The sequence below is a fragment of the Patiria miniata genome, unplaced genomic scaffold (assembly GCF_015706575.1).
Source record: "Patiria miniata isolate m_02_andy unplaced genomic scaffold, ASM1570657v1 HiC_scaffold_18, whole genome shotgun sequence".
Classification (NCBI taxonomy): Eukaryota; Metazoa; Echinodermata; class Asteroidea; order Valvatida; family Asterinidae; genus Patiria; species Patiria miniata.
Window position 1 is genome coordinate 6,529,638 of NW_024037056.1, and position 21,284 is coordinate 6,550,921.

Genomic DNA, 21,284 nt, shown 5'->3' on the forward strand with positions numbered 1-21,284 from the left:
ATTGTTAAAATCAAGTAAAAACAAAAATGGCGTGTTACTAGTAGCCTGAAAGCGAGGACGATGCTATATGTTAAATCTGTATTAACAGTTTCATTATTTATCTTTACTTACATTGATTTCTCTTCGTAGCCGTCACCTTGTAATTGGCTTTCATCACATTTAAAAAAAAATTGTCTACCTCTTTAATTAAAAAAATAGTTTACACAACTAAGAAGTACATGTAAATTCATAAAGTTTGATTAACGTTTTTTGATACTTGCGTAGTTCATTCCAGACATGTAATAACTGTTTGCGTGACGCATGGGAACCAGCTAAATGACGAGGGTCATCAAATGTCTTCATGATTTGTTTAAAGAACACAAGTAGACCAGTGAATAAATTATAATACCAAGGTGTTTCAGATTATATTTGCACCAATCTTGTGTCTAAATCCGTCTTTTGTTTTATTAAAAAGTTGGTTCTTGGTTTCTTTATACAGGGTGTGAGTAAAAAAAAAGGAAACCAAAATATGTCGGGACAAATTTTGTAATGAAGTTCTGCATGTAGCACTTTCCAAATCTAGGATATGAAAGCCCAATTAATAGGCTTTCTTTTAGTACAAGAATCAGTAAACAAAACAATTCACATACATGAAGCGGTGAGCGTGAATTGTTTACGTTTTGCTGAAAGAACACTTTCTTTTTGTGATCCGTGGACAGAACTTTAAAACGGTGTTTGTGTTCAAAATTCTGTAACTTGAAAAGTACATGAGAGATTTCATTTGAATGATTCTTGTACTAAAGGAAAGCTTATTGAATTGGGCTTTATATCCTAGATTTTGAAAGTGCTACATGCAGAACTTCATTACAAAAATGGGTTTCGTGTTTTTTTTTTTGACTCGCCCTGTAGACAGGCACAAATTAACCTAAGACTTTATTGCTAATACCAAACAAAGCTCATAATTTAATGTTTTAGGAAATAAAATAATCGTTTGAATTCCAGACACTTAGTCAATATTACATATTCTTTCAATAGATTTTAATGAAATAATTTAAAAACTGGATTTAAATATATATATTTTTAAATGATAACTGGCCACTGTCGCAATTTCTGGCATGATTTATTCCTCTTAACTGACAAGCTACATGATCTGTGGTCTTACGGAACCCTAAATTGTTCAACGTTTCAAGCATTATATCTTGACCATCTCCAAGGCATTCAGGATATCACCACAATGCTTACTACATGTACTTCACTATTTACCAAAGAGTGATTGCTGTGTGCGTGTTAACTATGTCTACATCAAGCACAGAACTAAATGTACTAAGCAAAATCTCACCCGCAAACTTAAATTTACAAAATACAAATTGTAAAAAAACAACAACATATTTTCACCTCAAATTTTCTATATTTTCCACACAAAATATCTTCATCTTCACAAACCGCAAATAAAATTATAAAAGACTTTAGCACAATATATTTATGGCTTCATTGATTTTCTTGGTTGATTGTTCCCTGGAAAAGTGTTGTTTACAATGTTAAAGTGTGTTTGACAATAATCTCTTTTCATGATTTTTTTGTGTATACACTTTGCAATGCTTATAACTATTAAATTATATTCATAAATACCAAAGACACTTTACCCATTCCTATTGGTCGACAGCCCGTCATATGACGGTTGATGAAGACCGGCTCATTTTTGATGAATGACTGGAGTGTTTTAGAACAGTCTAGGAATGCCATCCATTAATCTAACTTTGCCATCTCAAAGTCGTAGTCTGTGTGGCCACCTGCAAACAAAGCAAAAAAATTGAACACATTAACTTTTATCATCCATTACTTCTGTTGTATCTTTGTTTCGGTGTTTGAATGCTCGCCTTAAAGGGTCTACGACATGAAGTTTGCTCTGGAACTTATTTTGTGCAAAAATCCATTCCTCCGAAATGTATGAAAACTATGAGACATTCCTTTTTTTGGTTAAAATCTTTATGAAGTCCACTTTTTTTAAACATTTAAAATATTCCATTCCTTTTCTTTCAACAGAGGGCGACGTTGCTGTGATGTCACTTCAGGAACACACTCTTCATTTTAGGGGTTTTCTGTTCATATTGTCAACCCAAACATTTGCTCGTACGTAGATCTGCCGTACGTACTCCTGCTGGTATGTGTCTGTACGAATACAGACATTTATTTCTGCAGCGGTAGTGACACTGCTTGAAGTATCGGCACACTACGGAACTGGACTAGATTAAGTTTGTGGTACGTGTACATGTACGTCTGTCTGTCCACATTGCCCACCAACAAGTTTGATAAATTTCTCAGGTTTTGAGAAATTACAGGGGATTATCTTCAAGATTTAACATTCATCTGTTCATAACATGGACAGACATTTCATTTTCAAGTGGTAGAAAGCAGTACATGTATATACATGTAAAATACATCAATTATCCCAAATTTGTTCCTAATGTAAAGCTACCCATTGCCACTGGCCAATCTCAGGTTAATCCTCGAGGTATTTTAAACTATAGGGTGGGCACATCTTCAAGACTTCATGCTCATAACAGGGACAGATATTGTGTCACAAATTTCTGTCCATGTTATGAACATGTATCAAGTCACATCATAATTTCATAAATACTTAACAGGTTGCTTTAATGTTGAATGATACAACTCTTCATTGAATATGTAATTTAAATGGAACATGGGCTGGATTTATTATAACAAGAACCTATAGTATGAATCAAGAGTGTCCGTCCATGTTATGAACATTATCCTTCATTTCATCTTAAAGGGAATATACAACATTTGCAAACATCGAAAAATAAAACTACCAAGTCTTTACAAAACACCTTACTAGGATGTTGGTAAATGACAGTCTAAAGCATTCTGTAAAATTATGGCACCTGGTGTCAAGTCATTTTCAAGAAAATGGTATTTTTGTATACATTTCCAACGATGGTCGGCCGACCACCGTTGGAAAAACCTAACTATTTTTCAACTACAGCTCAAAATTTACAATTTTTTTCAGTCCAAATTTTGTTTGCTATTGGTTACATAATCATAAACAGGTGCAGGCCAGCTGGACTGGTTCCCTTACCTTACAATTTTCTGACATCTATAAATTGATCCATTTTATCTTTAGTGGAGTCAGGGAACCAGACTACTTAAACATTTTTGGTTTTCTTGGTTTTTCAAGCATTTTCAAACACAAAACTTCAAACATGTCAGTTAAACAATATTTGATCTATTATACTAACCCCTCAAATAGTTCATTTCTGAAAATTACAGCAAAAGCCAATGATGTACATTCCCTTTAAAGATGGCTGAGCAATTTCCTACATATCCAGTGAATCAGCCTAATTAGTTATCAGTGCAATCACGGATAAGACAGGAATCTTCAAAAAACAAAAATTAGCTTTGAAATCCACCTCCCATGTCTCACCCATAAAGCTATAAGTTGTAACTGTTAGTGTGGATAGACCCACGTACATATACATACAGGGGGGAATCGCGAAGCCCGATTCAGTGTGTGCTTACATACACCGTTTATGTGTACGTGTTCTACATAACCCCTGAGGACCGACACACAAAGGGAGAACAACAGATCCTTTCAGTCCTCAAGCGTTAGGTCCTTTGTTCAAAACGGTCCTCTGTAGTAGGTTCGTGTGCTTACTCTATGGGAGAGTGTTATATTACAGGGACAAAGGGAAACACAAAGCATTGTCCTCGGGAGTATAGAAAAAACAAGAGTGCGTGGCCGCGTGTATGTGTGGGATTGATTCAGCGAGATTTTAAGACAACCGATCGGGCTGGCATGACATCGAAATACAATGCCAATGTGTTGGGAAAACAACTGAAATCAAGGATTGTAGTGGCTGTAATAGGCTTATGGATGTTTATCACAAAAAGGCATGGGCGTCGCGAGGAGGGCAAGGGGGGTGCTTGCCCCCCTGGAAAGGCAAAAAAAAAAAAAAAAAAAAAAAAAAGAGAGAAAAGAAAAGAACAAGAGGCGCAAAGTCATAGTGGTGTAAATTTAATGGGTGGGGGGGGGGGGGGGCAAAATGTCCCTGCCCCCCTCTTAAACTGATAAATCGAGAATATGTCGAGAAATACAAGATTTTTGGGGAAAAATATGTTTTGCCCCCCTCTAGAAAAAATCCTGGCGACGCCCATACAAAAAGGGCACGACGGCCAAGGTAAATATGGGGCAAGGCAAAACGTGTCATGAAGAAATTTTTTTTTTTTTAGGGGCACCTCGGCCAGTAAAAAGGCAACTTCGGCACTGGCCCTGGACACGATTTCAAGGTGTTATTACATGGAGGTGTCGGAGAGAGTATCTATCAGCCGGTCAAAGGGAACATGTGATTTGCCATAAGTTAGATCATATTCCAACTGTGGTGAGGTATTGACACAGTTGCATGCACATTCATTCAGTATTAGGGACTGGTCAAAATTAACATATGGGAACGTCGAGTAAAACTTAATACTTACGCCAGAAAACTTTGGAGACCTTTTCACCAACAAGGTACATCCCGAGAAGAAGAACAGATGTTGTGAGGATAAAACCAACAAAGACTGGACCTTCCATGACTTTCAGGAAAGGATAGACCCAGATGTCGGCTACAAAACCAAGCCACAAAATCCTACAAGGTGAATAAAAACAAAAGTATATACAGGGTGAGTCCAAAAAAGCGGAACCCAAACCCCCAAAAATATATTTCACATTGAAACAAAATATCTAGCATATATTTCATATTGAAAAAAAATATATATAGTACCAAAAATAATAATGACTGGAAAGCCAATTTCATACATGTAAGCTACTTTTAAATGTAGATGAAAAAATTATTGAAATTGCTTAATCCGTTCAAAGAATATCACCATTTAAACGCAATGACCCTAAAACCTGTTTCGTCCAAAAAAAACCAATTTATTGTGAATTCTGACTGTTTGGAACAAAAAGAAAATGACACAGAAGAATACTTGTTTCAACAACTGTCAACAACTGTAGTACACAATATCTTTACAAACAACCCTGGTTAGGCAAACAATATAATTAAAAAATCCACTTTTTTTTTGAAAAGACGGGCCTTCAAAAGGACTTAGTTGAATATTTTTAGCTTTAAAAACGAGGTTTCAAGTCCTAAGCCAAGTCGCAAGCTACATGTATTCAATCACCGATCCTCTACACAAGGATAAAGACTCATCTGAGCTTGTCTACAAAATGTAAGGAACGGTTTGTCTACATGCATGATATGCCACGTCTGTGCATAGAACAACGAACAGAACATGTAGATCAATGCGCGCGCCATGATGGCAACAGCTGGCGTACTGACAGAAATTTGACCACTGAAAGACTGCAGTCGTGCGCCTAGTTTCGCGCACGCACGAAACGCAAGTGCCATATCACGCCTCTAACCAGAAATTTGGGGAAGTCGTTTGTCCTTGTGTTGAGGATCCGTGATTCAATTCGGGCGATTCACAATGCAGTGCGCCACCAAGAGTTTGCCACCGAGAGTTCATTTTCCCAGTGCATTGTGGGAGATGGTCAACAAATTTGCAGCGCGGGACATTTGAAATTGTTAGTTTTTTTCAGTCAGTGGTTTCGTAAGTGTATGATTAGAGGATCTGTTTGCCTATTTCTTTTCTTGTTATCAATATGGTGTTTTTTTTGTAAGGCGGCAGAACGCTATGCCCCAATCTATGACATATTAGCTCAAGTTGTCTACCGAAACTCATTCAAATGGGCCATGTTTTGTCGACCGTAAACTTGAAAAATGGACTCTCCGTGGCAAACTCTTGGTGGCGCACTGCATTGTGAATCGCCCGAATTAAATAGTGACAGAGGCATTCCTTTCTTTTTGTTCATACCCTTGTGACTGGGCTTACGGACTGACTTATGATACTGCGGACGAAACTTGTGATCGTCGTGGTGAAATTTACTAACTACAACTACTGTATTCTCCTGTCAAAGAATCTCATCTACACTCACCATGAGAGATACGACAGGGCTACGACAGCTAGACCAAGTATTCCAGTCAGCTTGGAGGGGTATCGGTGTCTGACCAGGAACATATCAAGGAGCAGAATTGGTAGCACTGTTGTATGCTATAGAGGACGAAAGCAATCAAATATTGCAACTTGATAAATCTACAAGGTATAAGCTTTTTCAATACGTTTGTTCCTTTACTTTGCATAGATTTAAGGAGAAATTGCATTTATAAGGCAAAGTAAAAAAAAACCAAGTTTCTCGTCCCCGCCCGCTTCCTTTTTGGAAGCCGCCTGGATTTTTTTATTATTTTTTATTTTTGAAAAATGCAGTAAAAACACTGAAAAAGTCTACAAATTCATCGGAAAATAAATACTTGCGAAATATGTGAGTCGAAGTTTTCAGTATAGACTCTGTCGGTCACTTTGTACACCACATAAAATCGACGTGTGATCGCTACCCCTGCGACGGTGCGAGCATGGCGAGTTCACAACTCACCCACTTGGTTCCCAGACCAAAAGATTCTGACTATTCCTGATGAATCTACGCGCCCATGGAGTCGAGGCTGAGACGTGAGCGTCAGGAATAATTGTCAGGTCTAGGGAACCAGACTACATACATGCATGTCTATTGATAGTTTTAGACTACAGTCGTTTGAAAATTCAACCGGAATCTGTCTGCCGTATTGTATGCGGTAAATGCTGACTTCAAAGCCAGAATGCAACCGGTATGAGACTAGCTCACGCTGGAGCATGTGTTTAAAGAATTCGCTCGCGACTTTTGGCGGTTAAAGCAAATGCATCTAAAACTGTTGGTATTGGTAGACCAATACAACTCTAAAGGACACTTTAAATATGTTCAGTTCTCTTGTACAACTTGTCTTTCATTTTAAAAGTGTCTTTGAACAGTGGAAACACCAACAGTTGCAGCAAATTTTAAAATGGTGGCCATCTTGAAAAAAATAAAAAAATAAAAAATAAAAAGCCCCTCTTCCTCCTATTTTTCAAAAACCCGGACGAGAAACTTTTTTTTTTTACTCGGCTTAACTTATTTTTGTTTAAAGCAAAAGTGCCAAAAGGTTATGATGGTGAACCAAGATACAACATCTGTCGACCTAAAAAAAACAACTCATGAGCTTGAAGTCGAGCCAAAGTCTTGAAAAAAGTGACAAACCAGACGACTAATCAAAGACTACCTTGCTGTCCCGAATATTCCGAATATTTGATCATTAACTGACATTTGAATAGCTTTTTGCCAGTCTGAATATTCGAAAACAAAAAACTACGCGCATGTTGTACACACACAACTGTGATGATATTTTATCATAACAATGCAGCGTTTTATTGTCAGGTGCCACTTTATTTGTTAACGGAGACTTTTTTGTCGACGGCAATTCCTTGTATCTATAAAGATCCTTTTAGCAGGTTTAAGCCCTTGACAATTTATTTATTTATTTATTGATTTCTTCTTTATCCGCTCCGTTCACAAGTACCCCCTCACCGGCAAAGAGAGTACAGCTGGGGGTGACCGACCGACGCCATCTTGTTGGACTGCAATTCATTTGCCGCAAACCGCGGCCACTGCTTGGACATACATGTAGTACAAATCCCCTGGTGTACGTGCGTCACACACAAGGAACGGTGTGCGTTAACCAGCGAAATGTTCTGCCCATGGGACGTCGTTGCTAGGTAAAAGGGCGCCCTCTTTTGTCGGCGCACGGAGCCCATACTGGGTGGCCCATTCAGTCCTTTTATCAGAACTGATCTCCCATGGGTCCCAGTAGGAGCAATAATACAATAAAACACGATGCGAACACTAAAATTGATAATTTTAATCACATTTTAAGTTCATGCATGTTTATTCTCATTGCACAGTATGAAACAAATTTTATTTTAAAAACAGAGAGCATAATAATTGCTTTAAATTTAGCGTTCAAAATTATACCTAACAATTAGCTGAAATAAATATAAACATTAAAAGTCAAATTCATCTAGCACCTAGTGCCCAACAATAGACACATTATTCAGTCCCTCAGACATCATTATTGCATATTTGATGATCAAAATTAAAGAAAATCAATTTAACAAAATCATCAATAGTCCAGCTAGTTATGAAAATACTTACTACAAAACACTCCGTATTGATATTTAAGTGCCGCACTCTGCACCCAACTTTTGACCGGAGCGGCACGAAGTTGCAGCTCCAACAACTGAATATTTGGTCTCCCATATGGAAAGTTCCCGTAACCAACAGGTTTGGGGCATGGCCATTAATGATGACGCAACAGAACAAAACAACCCTACCCCACCCCTAACACTACCCCCCCCCCCCCAAAAAAAAACCCCAACAAATCAAAAGACAAATACCCCCTAGCTAAAGATGAATATCTGTGCCTCCTTCTTACCCAGACAGGGCTCTGGAGTGCTCTGAAGCATGGACAACTAAATCAGGCCCACTTTACTCACAGTTTAGCCAGTAAATTTCTCCAAAAAATCCACTGGGGCAAAGAAAATGTCCTCAGTAGTTCACCAACCAAGTTTGCAGACTCAATTTTTAAAGGAGACTTTTCTTCAATATTTTGCACATGAGAGGGAAGTCAAGTGATTTCAAAATGGGGCTAAATACTAGACTGGTACATGTCCATCCATGGTCCAACTATTTGAAAAGACTGACCTCTTCATTCAGTGTCAATAGTCTGGTGGCTGACTATGGAGAAATGTGTAGCAAATTGAGACTAGTTCCCGCTTCATGCCACAAGTTTCTTGAATTCCTTTGGCATGGCTATGGTTGATTGATGCAGTTCTGAAGCTGTGTTGGACTGGTTGTTTTAGGTGCCAGTCTATTTTCTTGTTTTGCATGTTTTCAATACCTTAAGTTTTGGGACTCTCATACACTGTACACAGTTGAGAGTCCCAAATTTTCGGATTACTTCTTACCATGACATGATTGAGCCAAGCTGGAAAGAACTCGTCAAGTATTTTTGGGAATATCAGCTCTCGGTCTATCGCCCAGAGTCCCCAAAACACTGTCACCACAAGCTGCACAAGGATGAAATAAAACAAGGGTAAGACAAACATGTACTGGAGCTTGTTCATTTACCCTGCCCTTCCCAATTCCTCTAGACTTGATGACAAGGGGTCAGACAGTCCTGTTTTGTCCGTGAACTTCAGTCGAACTGAAGTCGAAATTTTTGTTGCGTAACAAATTTTGGACTTGGGAGGACTAAGACAAGTCAAATGTGATTTGGACAGCATTTTATTCACTATCGAAGTGTTACGCAATAGCGACCAAAGGTCCCTGGGCTTATCCTACTGATGGAGCTGGCCACAAATGAGGCAACCACTGCACATGTAATCGAAGCAAAGTCAAATCCTTTGAAATCTGGTCAAGCAAAGACACCACGATGGTCAACTATTTCACACCGTGACCGTGCGTGGACTGTAATCTTACAAATAGAAGTCGACGCTGTAGGTTTTGTCTAATTTTCTGATGAAACTACTGTACATGTACACAAAAATACTCAGAAAATACATGAGTCCAAAGTGAGTATTAGCCATAGAGCTATACATGTATTAAATGACTAGAGGGCTAACTCGATGTAAAAAGTAAAACTCAAAATTTTGTACGGCTTTTGTACGGCTATTTGCATATCTGCGTTTGTATTTCATACCGGTGCGTCATCGAAGCCGATACGCCCTAAACTGAAACGCACGATCAGCAAATGAGCATTCCATTTTGCTCCACGTAAACAGCACAACGCATGCGCGCCCCTCCGCTGCAGATGCTTTTCGCCGTGACGCTTTTTGAACCGTCATGACGCGCTTAAGTTCTACTTGCGCGTTGCATTTAGAGTGCACTTTTAAAAATTCAATCCATCTATTTTGATTGTGTTGTACAAACACGCACATAAAATCAAAATGTCTGCCCCCAGAGCAGCTTCAAAGCGTCTCCATGCTCAAGAATGAGGAGTTAGCGCTCTAGTAATTTAATATAGCTCTATGGTATTAGCCATGTTTGCATAAGCATGATCCCATTGCTGTGCTAACGACTGGCCTTAGGCGATCTTCCTGCACTTCGATAGTGAACTATGAAACTAAATGTACACCAAGTGAAAGATGCATGCAGGTTTTGATCAAAGTTGAAGACACTCACAGTTCCTATTGGGAATGCTACTGCAGCCAAGAACCAATCCCTGAATGCTGCAATCTTCCGAGTTAACGGACTGTGAGCTCCTGAGCTGGCGACTAGATCGCTGACGCAGCATATGAAGAAATACGTCAACTGAAAAACCTGGAGACAGTGAAAAAAAGAAGAAAAGATTTTCTAGTTTTGTCTTTACTTTACTTTGCATTGGAATAAACTTAGACTGAGAACTTACAAACAATGTAGGGGCAGATAAACATGCAAAACACAACCAGGAAAGAATGTTGCAACCTGACCCCACTTAGTATTTTCTAACAAACTTGGCAATGTTTCTTATTCCTAGATTCATGTCGTATATTTTTTTTTTACAATTAATGACCTTCATCATGTTCATTGAGATTATATATCAAGAAAAAGTGACGTCAGGTTGCAACATTCTTTCCCTAAACCAGGCCAATATTCACTCTTTAGCCAACAAAAATTGGAAAGAATGTTGGAACCTGAGGGATATATCTTCAATCCTTTCAATGAAAGTTATCCATTGCAAAAATGATGATAACACATGAATCTGGGACTGAGAAACATTTCCAATTTTGTTAGGAAATACTTGGAAAATGTTCTTAACTCTCCATAGACTTTGTACACAATCGCAGGAGTGGCGTCAGGTTGCGACATTTTTTTTTTCGCAGTGGCTATCGTTACGGCAGCCGTAATTACGCATTACCCATTTTCAATCGTTACGGTAGTACTGCAACTTTTATAAAAACATGAGAAGAGAATATAAAATTAGAAGGAAAAAAGTGAATTTGAACGTTATGAAATTCGGACTTTATTTCCCTTTTAAAAAAAATCCTCCAAAGCCTCAGGTTAGAAAAAAATTCGAGTGCAAAACTGAGATGAGAACCCGCAACCTCGCGGTGCAAAATCCGGTACAACTATAGAATGCAGGGCCACTTTACTCTACATCCGCGCCTCCGTACGGCTGCGTGGAGCCGCAGTCGACCTACCTCGGAAAATCGATCGTGGAGTCGTGGAGCCGCAGTCGATATCTCCGAGAATTGCGCCCTCCGCCACTCCAGACAGTGCCCCGTCGCCCTCCTCCCTTCCTAATTTGCGAGCCCATTTAAAATGGATACGGATGCTTCGTTCTCAAAAAAATTCCGCCAAGAATTGCGCCCTCTATCGGCGCGAGTCTCTGCGACTCCGCCACTCCAGACAGTGCCCCGTCGCCCTCCTCCCTTCCTAATTTGCGAGCCCATTTAAAATGGATACGGATGCTTCGTTCTCAACAAAATTCCGCCGAGAATTGCGCCCTCTATCGGCGCGCGTCTCTGCGACTCCGCGCCTCCGCCACTCCAGTGCCCCGCGTCTCCGCGACTCCACGACTCCGTGCCTCCGCCACTCCGCGACTCCGATCCGTACCGTGCCCCCAACACATTTACAAGCACGCCCTCCCTTCCGATCCTTCATGAGAAGCTTAGAAGACAAGTGCATTCGCTACTTTGCACTTTTTGCAGGTTTGCATATCTATTACTCCTATCCATCCACGCCTCCAAGCAAAATAAAAAACCTTGCTCCGGCGTGGCCCTGCATTCTATAGTTGCTCCCAAAATCCTATTCTCTATCGACTGAGCTGTCGCACTGCTCGCTAAAGCGTGGGGAAACAAATAATTTTATACCTGCGTGCGTATCAAAAAAGTATCGTAGAGGGCGCTAAACAACGGCTGCCGTAACGATAGCCACTTCGTGTTTTTTCCCCAAACCAAAAACCAACATCCACATGCGCATGATGATGATTAGCATTGAGTCATGATCAACAACACAAAATATCTGGACACAACGCACAGCTCACTACTGTCACTATCCAAAAACAACGAGAAAACTTGCCACAGAGTCTGTGATCATGGCTGATCAGCGACTGTGAAGACAATGCCGCATCAGCATGCAGCATTTTATGCATGCACGGCAAGTGACATGGCAGTTTTTGCCGCACACGCTCAAGTCAACTCACATGACTCACCATATTCCACATTGTGAGGAATTTCGTCATCCCATACTTATCTCCTCTGGAACTGGCTACACCTATCTTCTTAAAATACGCGTCCATTGATGGATTCACATAAGCAGTATTGTAAAATAACCCATAACTGTACAGAACGAGTCCCAGAAAACTGAGGATTGTGCTGAGCACGAGCATTCCACCGGCGGCCGCCATGTTTGTTGAATAAAAATAGTCAATTCAAACGAATACGATTATTTGTAAGTTGAGTATCGAAATTATAGCCGAGTCTTTGGTAATCGATTTTCTGAATTCTAATTCTGAGTGCAATTAGGAATGAATAATGAATCAGATGATTTATTCAATTTAATTAGTAGTTCAGGGGTATTTGCGTGTATATGTGTTGTTTGGTTATCTTGATCGTGGCCTTCGTGGGTGGGCTATTAAAACGTGTTTTGGAATCGATTATTGCTCGCCAAGAGAATCGAAATTGGAATGTTGTATTCGAATTCTATCACTACCAAAGTTTTTGGCGCCCCTGGGCAAAGTACACACGAGCGCCACGAGTTTGGAGTTAAAAATGTAATTATCCTAATTTAATACTTGAAAACTGTGTGGACCCACGCCAAGGATGTCGAGGATAATACAGGGAAGTTTTCCGTCCAACTACGGTGAGCGTAAAAATGTAGAATGAATGGTTTTCGACTGGATTGTTGGCGGTCAAGTTTTTAGCGGTCTCGGTGAAGGGCGCTCCCTAGCGGTAAAAACCGGTAAGTGGGAAGTTTATGAACTGGTGCTTTAACATGTTAAGTTACTTCGAATTTTCCCCTAAAACCCAGGCATTGTTTCCAACCACTTTGCTCATGAAACTTCATATTAATTCATGTATAATTATGGTACTACTACCTTGATAAAAATTGCTATGAAAAACCTGTTGAATAATTTTAAGTCATGAAATTTAGCCCGACTGTATAGTGGTGTCCGGAGATTGGGCGATATACGGAAGCCTTCCTCAATATCCTGGAATTTTGAACATGTAAAAATTTCTTTGTTAAAAATTGAAAAAAAAGTAGAACATGTTTGATAAACGTTAATTAAACTTCACTCACATATCAAATTAAACATTTGCCATTGAATTATGTTCGCATTTTTGGGCGCATTTAAGTGTTAATTCTCTGCGCACTTCAAAATAAAATCGGAAAATCACGCGTATTACGTCCGCATAACCTTTCTCATAATTTTGAGTGGAGTCGGTTATAAACTCCGTATCTATGAAAAGGAATATTAGAACTGGATGGAATTTCAATTCTTGGGTAAAACTTTTGCTCTTTCAAAGCGTTAGAGGAGACAAATAAAAGGGCGCCCCTAAGGGCCGCCCGAAATTAGGGGATGATTATAAATACACGCAGTAAAAGTTGCACATCTATATCTGCTGGCGTCATTTCCAGCAACTTAATTACATGACTGGTGTACTGGTCGGAGTGACCAACTAAATCTCTCAACAGAATTCTAAATCTTAAAGCTCCACTTACCGCACACCAACTCGTGAGATACATACACTTATAAACCGCAGAGCCATCAAAGAACTTGACGATATCAGGGTCCATGTATTTGCTCCTTATGAACACTGGCGTTGTAACCGTGATATCATATTTCAATTCGTAGGCGTACAATGAGAATGCCAACAGATGAAAGACGTGCACGAAGTGCACAACAGTCTTGGCCAATCCACGAGGAGGCCTTGTCTGATAGGGTGGAAGATTTTCTTGTTGTATTCATCTTAATGTTCGATAAAACTCCCAAAACAGCCTTGCTAAAATCATAACCAGTCAGAAACTATACATGAAGCTCTGCAGTGCCAAAGGCTAGATGGTTATCTTCGTATTATGATCACGTACAATTCGGAATGCAAACTGATTAACGTTGGGAATTATTATGGTTATCTGTCTTATGGTTATCTGACGTCGTTGTACCTTGCCTTATCCACGTGATTGTCTTTATTCGGAAAACAGTAATTATTTTGTTACAGCTTTACACAGATGAATTGCGCTCTAAGCATCGACGAACGGAAAAGCAGATTTCAGAGTTGATAAAAGTGGTTTGCATCTTTGCAAATATTGGTTTATTTGTGAACATGCTTGTCAGCAGGTTTGCCATGCTAATTGCGCAGTCAATCAAAAATAACAAAGCTAGTACACGTGGAATTCAAAATGACGTAAGCTTCACCATATATTTACCAGATAATCTTGTGGTTTCTTACCGCACACCACGATGTGAGATGCAACGATTTGTGTTTCAGTACCGATCCATTGCTCATGGCAGAAATCTTTGGGTTCACGTACTTGCTCTTCATGTACACAGGAAAAGTCTGCGTCGCATCGTAAACGGTTCCAAACGAGTAGAGGGAAAATACTGCGAAGTGGTGTACGGCCTGCAGCCATGTGACTGACACGTCAGATCGCTGGCTTGGATTGTTGTTAAACCTGGCCTTCCCCATGTTGTACACTTCGCAGTTTCGTTGCTCGAAGATTGCGCAAAATTATTCGGATCAAATCGGAAATTGCATGGGAATAAACATACGTATCCCCTCGTTCATTGATACAGCACTCACATTCAGCAGTGACAGGACGTGAGGTTTTTATCCATTTTTATCAAAGTGCAGATTATTGATAGTACATTGTACGGGGATTTGGTTGCGTAACGTTAACGACGAGGGATATATAGTAATCAGAAGTGTCAAAATTGGGTTTTGCTCTTCACCGACGTATTTCAGCTTGTGAATAATCAGAAATGTGAAAAGTGTTTATGTCAGTTAGATTCACAATCTAGTATTACATTTTGCCATTGACCGAGGAAAAACAATGTCATAACTTCCTTTCGCCTATAATGAACTATTCAGTAGTTGATGTCGGATTTGGAAAGTGGTATCAGCTGGGGTACCGGTGTCATATGAAAATTGGACTCGTATGAACATCGGACTCTTTTTCCCTTTTCCTTTTATTGGTTAAACCCTCTCACGTGACCAGTCCCTCTCCTAATTATCTATGCATGCGCATGTGCAATACCACCAATGAGTCCGTATTTCATAAACCTAAATTCATGCTACACCGGTAGTGCATGTTTGGCTCCATTCACGTATCTCTCGATCTCTTAGCTTAGACTTCGGACCTGTGCTGGGGCCCATTTCAATGCGCTGCTAAGCACAAAAAATTGCTCAGCACAAAAAAGTCTGGCATTATAAAAGCAGCTTACCAGTCAAAACTCCACGTGATGTATATTGTTTGTGATTGGTATTCAGCTCTGGTTTGCTTAGCATGAAAATCACATTGAGTTTTGGCTCAGTAACCTGCTTTTACTAAGCAAGACTTTGTTGTGCTAAGCAATTTTTTTGTGCTTAGCAGGGCCCGATCCACGCATCTCTCTTATAACCTAGACTTCGGACCTGCTGGGGCAAATTTCATGGTAGTGCTAAGGCACAAAATGTTGCTTAGCATGAAAATTCTTCCTGGGCTAAAACCGGATTACCAACCAAATGTCCATTGCTTATGATTGGCACTCATGCAGCTGTTATTTGCTTCGCATGAAAATCACAAGGAGTTTGCCTCAAACAATTCTTGTTACACATTTGCCGACAACATTTATGGATTTGCCAACATAAATTTTGAATGGGGGTGTCACACACCCCCTCTAGCGACGGCCCTGTTTAAACTCTTCCCGGAATCTACGGTAGATTACAACAGTTGAATTGACACAAACGTTATATCAACAGGCTGAACGTGTTACGTTAATTTTTGATTATCATTTTGGATAGGTATAGTGAATTGAAATTAATAAGTACCAGCAGAAATATGGACTTTGCCCTCGCGACCTCGATTATTGACATATTAATGATCAGGATGCAGGGCTGGCATGATTTGCACATTTTCTTGTGCCATGAATTACCTTGCTATCGCAAAGCAGACTCTATAACTGGTTCCTCTCTCATGAAATAGTATTTCGTTTATTTACGATACATTGTATGCATGTATTGTTTATAAAAAAAACACGAAAAACTTTTCCTATTTTTTACTCACATTAATTTTGATCAAGGCTTGAACACAACAGAATGAACTACACAATGCATTTAAAAATGCAGAATTTGCGATTTGCTAAAAAAATATAATCAATTAACTTCAGTTAGCAACTTAACGTAGCATATTTTGGTGTCATGATATATTTGACAAATTTAACAAACAAAACAACCAGAAGAAAGCAATGAACTTAAAAACTGGATGAGAAAAAGAAATTTGAATCGATCTTACCGAATTCCAAATGGTGATGTAGATAAACTTGTACGCTATCGATCCACCGAACATCTCAAGGATATCACTATTTAAAAGTTTGCTCTTCATTAAAACAGGGGTACATACTGCGAAATTATACCCAATTGCGAACAGGTTCAGACCAAATACGAATACATGCCATGCTCTTTTCAGCCATGCCATAGTTGGTCTATTGGCCCTGTTGCTGCGCTTCGATTTGGTGGAACGTTTACGCATGGTCTATTGCGAACACAATTTGACGCGGTGTTTTGGACTACAATGCAATTTGAATATTAGACTTCATGATGCCAACGAAAGGCATAACAAGTATTGAGTATAACTGTAGCAGACCACCTGTCAATATATTGGAAAACTAGGTTAAACTTACCATGTCCCAATACGTGAGTGCCAGGGCTTTGTGAAGTAGGTACGAAGTCCCAAATTTCTCTAGTATGTCGGGGTTGACGTGGCCGCTCCTCATAAAGCGTGGTGTGGACACGTTGATGTCATAAACGAAAACGAAGACGTAGAAACTGAGCAGAACAAAGTGAATGGGTAACATGACGACTGGAGATGATGCCATGATGTCGATCCGTATGATTATGCAGATGTGTACTTTAAGGATGATTCTTACAACGCATGCAAATCTACCCAGTTTATGGGGCCGACAGTCGTTCTATTTAATGATAATACGAACCAGCACGTAACCCAATGCACGTACTGTATAATATGGACCAGCTGTACTATATGCTGGGGTTACAAAAATCATCGGAGCATAAAATTCGATAGAAACCAGCTCTTTTGCAAAAACGTAAATGAGAACCGATGCCATATCTAACGTAATATTCGTCCCTGTGAAATTATTGCTCAGTCATATTCGTCACCGACACCACGAAGTAACACTCTACCGTGTTAAACCATATTTTTTTCGATTTCCAGTTTTTGGGATTTTTAAACATTATTCATCAAGGCCTACCATTGCACGAAGTTTCAAAGCTTCAAGAGCTTTACTTTAATAGTTACGCTAAGTATCCATGGCAACTTTTGCGCAAAAGTGACAATTTTCGTTTTCACGAAGTAACACTCAAGTTCCATGCATTTCTATATAAGTTTTTGTAAAGCGTGATCTATGTGACCGATTAAAATTTAAGAGTCACATAAGGGAGTATAACACTTTGAAAAAAAGGGGGATTGTGTTTTTTATGTGTGCAAAGTACTTCCTTCGAAAAGAGAATTTCCGATTATCCACCGCATATGCACCGCAACCATTATTATCATTGTGAATTGGTTGTTGCTAGATAGCGCCCTCTTGTGACCTCTATTGATCTGCCTATAAACCGGATTAGCCTCCTGTACGTAATTTTCCAGGATCGCCTTATTAGGTTGATATCTCCTCTGTCCAATCTGAATATGAATGGGGACAGAAAAGGGTTTTTTATTGAAGCTCATTTTGTTAGAACCGTACGTAAACCGTGGAAAAAGTAAACAAACGAAATGAATGATAGTTTTTCTTTGCTGTTTATATTCCGGGGGAAGAGTTCAGTTACATCAGGGTTTAGTCACGCACAAAACTGTCCATGGATGATGATTCCATATTGACCATACAATGTATCTGACCACTGACCCCTTGCCACAATACTGACAAAATAATCTTTATAAGCAATCCAGCTTTGAAATTTTGATCATATTTAAGGGCCCGTGAATGTGTTTTTTTTTTATGCAATCCTTGAAAAGGAACCTTTGTGTCCCACTTTAACCTTATTTTCAATTTTCATTTTGCCTTTTTCAAGGGTGCTTTAGCGCCTTTTTGGTTTTCTATGCTGATGCGAATTTCCATATTCATGAGCAAAAGTGTGATGTCATTTCAGGCAGAAACCCCAATGTTACAGCTATCTCATTAAAAGTTGCCAGAATTGTTGATGTTTTGCTGTTCATAATTTTTTTCTTTGGCGTTTGTGCCAGTACATGGCAGTAAGCCAATGAGCAAACTTTTCTTACAATTTATGTTTTCAATTAGCAAAAGTTTGGGTTCACAAAACCAAAAACGGAAAACCGGAAAAGTGAGCAGTGTCTTCCTGAAATGACATCACAGACACAGCGCCCTCAGTTGTCCGGAAAAGCATATATTTAAAGAAGTGTACTTTTCAATGAAATGAATAAAAAAGGGATTTCAAATAGTTTTTATTCATTTTAAGAGTAGTAGCCAGTTGTACAAAATGTGTTCCAAAGAAAAATCCATTCCACTAACCCTTTAAATTACATTTCTTGATGTATTGTAACATCTTTACTATCCTCAAGACTATAGCAGACTCTGTATACAGTATCCATGACAACCAAACATCTCTTCTATTAGGATTCCTGCCGGGGGCGGCGGAACGCCTTAAGGGGGGGGGGCACCAAAAAGGGGCACTTGCTCAGAAAAAGGGGAACCTGCCGTCGGTGTGAAAGTGGACGAAAAGAATAATGGTCCCGTTCATTTCGCTTTAAACTATATATGACGAGGAACAAAATTTATAAATACGTTGTCCATCTTGCTCTTTTTGTTCTTTTACCAAGTTTATGTAGAGAGACCATTTTTTTTTATCGCGAGAGGGCACTGTTGCTTTTGATGGCCAGTTCAGTGACCATTTTATTCTCGTGAAGAGCACTATTATTTTTGGGGGCCACTTTTCCATCTTGAGAGGGGCACAATTTTTAATGTTACGACCGGGGCGCTATAATTGTGCTTTCAAGGAACAGTTTCCCATCTCGAGAAGTTATCGCAAGAGGAGCACTATCGTTTTTGATGGCCAATTTTCCATTTCGAGAGGGGCACAATTTTATTTTTGCGAGAGGGGTATTTTGTGCTTTCGAGTGGTAGTTTTCGATCGAATAGATGCACAATCTTGTTAATGCGAGAGTGTTTTTGAAGGGCAGTTTTGCATTACAAGAGATCGAGATGAGAATTCGGACAAGTTTATTTGTAGCGCGATCATAATGCTTTCATACGTGTGCGTTGGAAGGGCAGTTTTGTTTTCATCTCGAGGGGACACATTATAACCGCGAGAGGGGCACTTTTGTTGGCAAGAGCCTCCCCCCCCCCGTTCCGCCGCCAATCCTGCCAAAAGGTTTATGAATCGAAAGTGAAAGCAATTCACGTCAGTGTACCCCATGACCTTTAGCATGTAAAGTCTGGGACGGTAAATTTACCTCCACACATCGAGCGCATGCCTCAATACCCGGAAAGCCATCAGCTTTGTCACTGCATATCAGTATAAAAAAATATATATATCATGCTTGTAGAATGTAGTGCACATTAACAATGTTTTGAAAAAAAAAACCCCAATATTTCGATTTCCTCCTCTTTTCATTAGACAATTCAACATTGTAATTTACTGCTTTCATTTATTTACATTATATGTAACACAATGTTATTGTTGTTTTGTTATATTTTTCATTTAAAGTGCCATGCGACGATTTTTTTTCTTAGAAACACTTTTTGTGCAACTTTCTACTCCTCTGTCCTAAGTTTATTTATAACAACTATTTGACATCCCTTTTTGGTTAATTTTATTGAAAAGTGCACTCCTTTAAACATTTAAAATGTTCCATTCTTTTCTGAACACTGACTGAGGGCGCTGTTGCTGTGATGTCATTTCAGGAAGAAACTGTCCAGTCTAGTAGGGAGTTCTGTTCAAACTGTTAACCCAACATTTGCTCATTGAATCATTTGTTGAAAAAGGGATGCTCATTGACTTACTGCCATGTACTTTCAAAACGCATATCACCAAAGAAGAGAAAATTTGTCACAGCCAAACATGCACAATTCTAGCAATTTTGTGTGTGCCGAAATAACTGAAACATTAAGTATTCTGCCCGCAATGACAGCTTTGTTCATGAATATGCAAATTCGCATTACCATAAAAACGAGAAAGGCACCAAACTATCCTTCAAAATGGCAAAACGAAAATTGAAAAATAAGGTGTAATGGTTTAAAGGTGCACTTTCAAGGATTGCATTTAGAAAATTACATTGCATGAGCCCTTTAAATGTATTTTTTATGTACCTTAAAATGCTCTCTCTATTATTGCTTGACCTAATACAACTGACCCCTGCAGTCCAGATTCAGTAATTTTGTGAAGCCGGCCACCATATCAAAAATATCATACACAGTGGCGGCGTGGACACGATTATGAAATTACGCCAAGACCTGTCAACGGCATTATTAATGATTATCATCAGAAATATGCACGGTTCTTACTGAGATGCATTGCATGAATTTCTAGGCCAATTCTTTTTATCTACCGGAAAATCGTTTGGGCAGATTTTAATCTTTTTTTTAGTAAACAGTTGATATTTTCCAGGCCAGGCCGCTGCGTGGGTGTGACTCGGACAGCAGGCGGCCGAACACGCACGACTTAACACGGCACGCAGCATGCAAACATAAGAAATAAACAGAAACATCGCAATACAACCAAACAAAAATACCAATTAAGCTTAAGAAGCGTTAATAAAGATAATTTTAAATGAGCTCATCAATTCCTTTTTTTATTTTCTTGATGACTACGGAAGAAAATTCATGTTTTATGAATGAATGGACGGTACCATTATGTTTCAAAGGAACTTATTCTTCTTCTTTTTTTTGCACGGGCGTGTTAATAATTGAAAGCAAAGTAACCAATGTCCACTTTAAATTTGGTTTGCTTAGTTTTTCAAGCTACAATAAAGCAAATTAAGTTTGACGTTTAACCTACAATTCAAATTTCATATTTCGGGTAATTTTGATCAGAAATCCGAGCAGATCCCTGAATTTACTACGACTTGATCCCTTAACCATCCGCGCAGCCAGGTAAATAAAACCCCTTTCATGGGTCATAAATTTCAGGATAGTCCC

At 39.2% G+C, this 21,284-nt stretch overlaps 1 protein-coding gene across 4 annotated transcripts; it reads right to left on the reverse strand.

Moving 5' to 3' along the window:
* Nucleotides 1–863: 863 nt before the first annotated feature.
* Nucleotides 864–17,026, reverse strand: LOC119724432 (androgen-induced gene 1 protein-like). 4 transcript variants are annotated; one of them, XM_038195489.1, is made up of 6 exons: nucleotides 16,800–17,026; nucleotides 10,121–10,258; nucleotides 8,905–9,006; nucleotides 5,972–6,087; nucleotides 4,471–4,622; nucleotides 864–1,769 (listed from the first exon to the last, which is right to left on the reverse strand). In XM_038195489.1, exons 1-6 carry the CDS (start codon nucleotides 16,992–16,994, stop codon nucleotides 1,726–1,728), a joined length of 747 nt encoding a protein of 248 aa, XP_038051417.1. In that variant the 5' UTR covers nucleotides 16,995–17,026; the 3' UTR covers nucleotides 864–1,725. The 4 variants fall into 4 exon arrangements, with proteins under 4 accessions (XP_038051417.1, XP_038051415.1, XP_038051419.1 ...); XM_038195487.1 differs by lacking the exon at nucleotides 16,800–17,026 and adding an exon at nucleotides 14,371–14,720; XM_038195491.1 differs by lacking the exon at nucleotides 16,800–17,026 and adding an exon at nucleotides 13,643–13,960.
* Nucleotides 17,027–21,284: the final 4,258 nt, after the last annotated feature.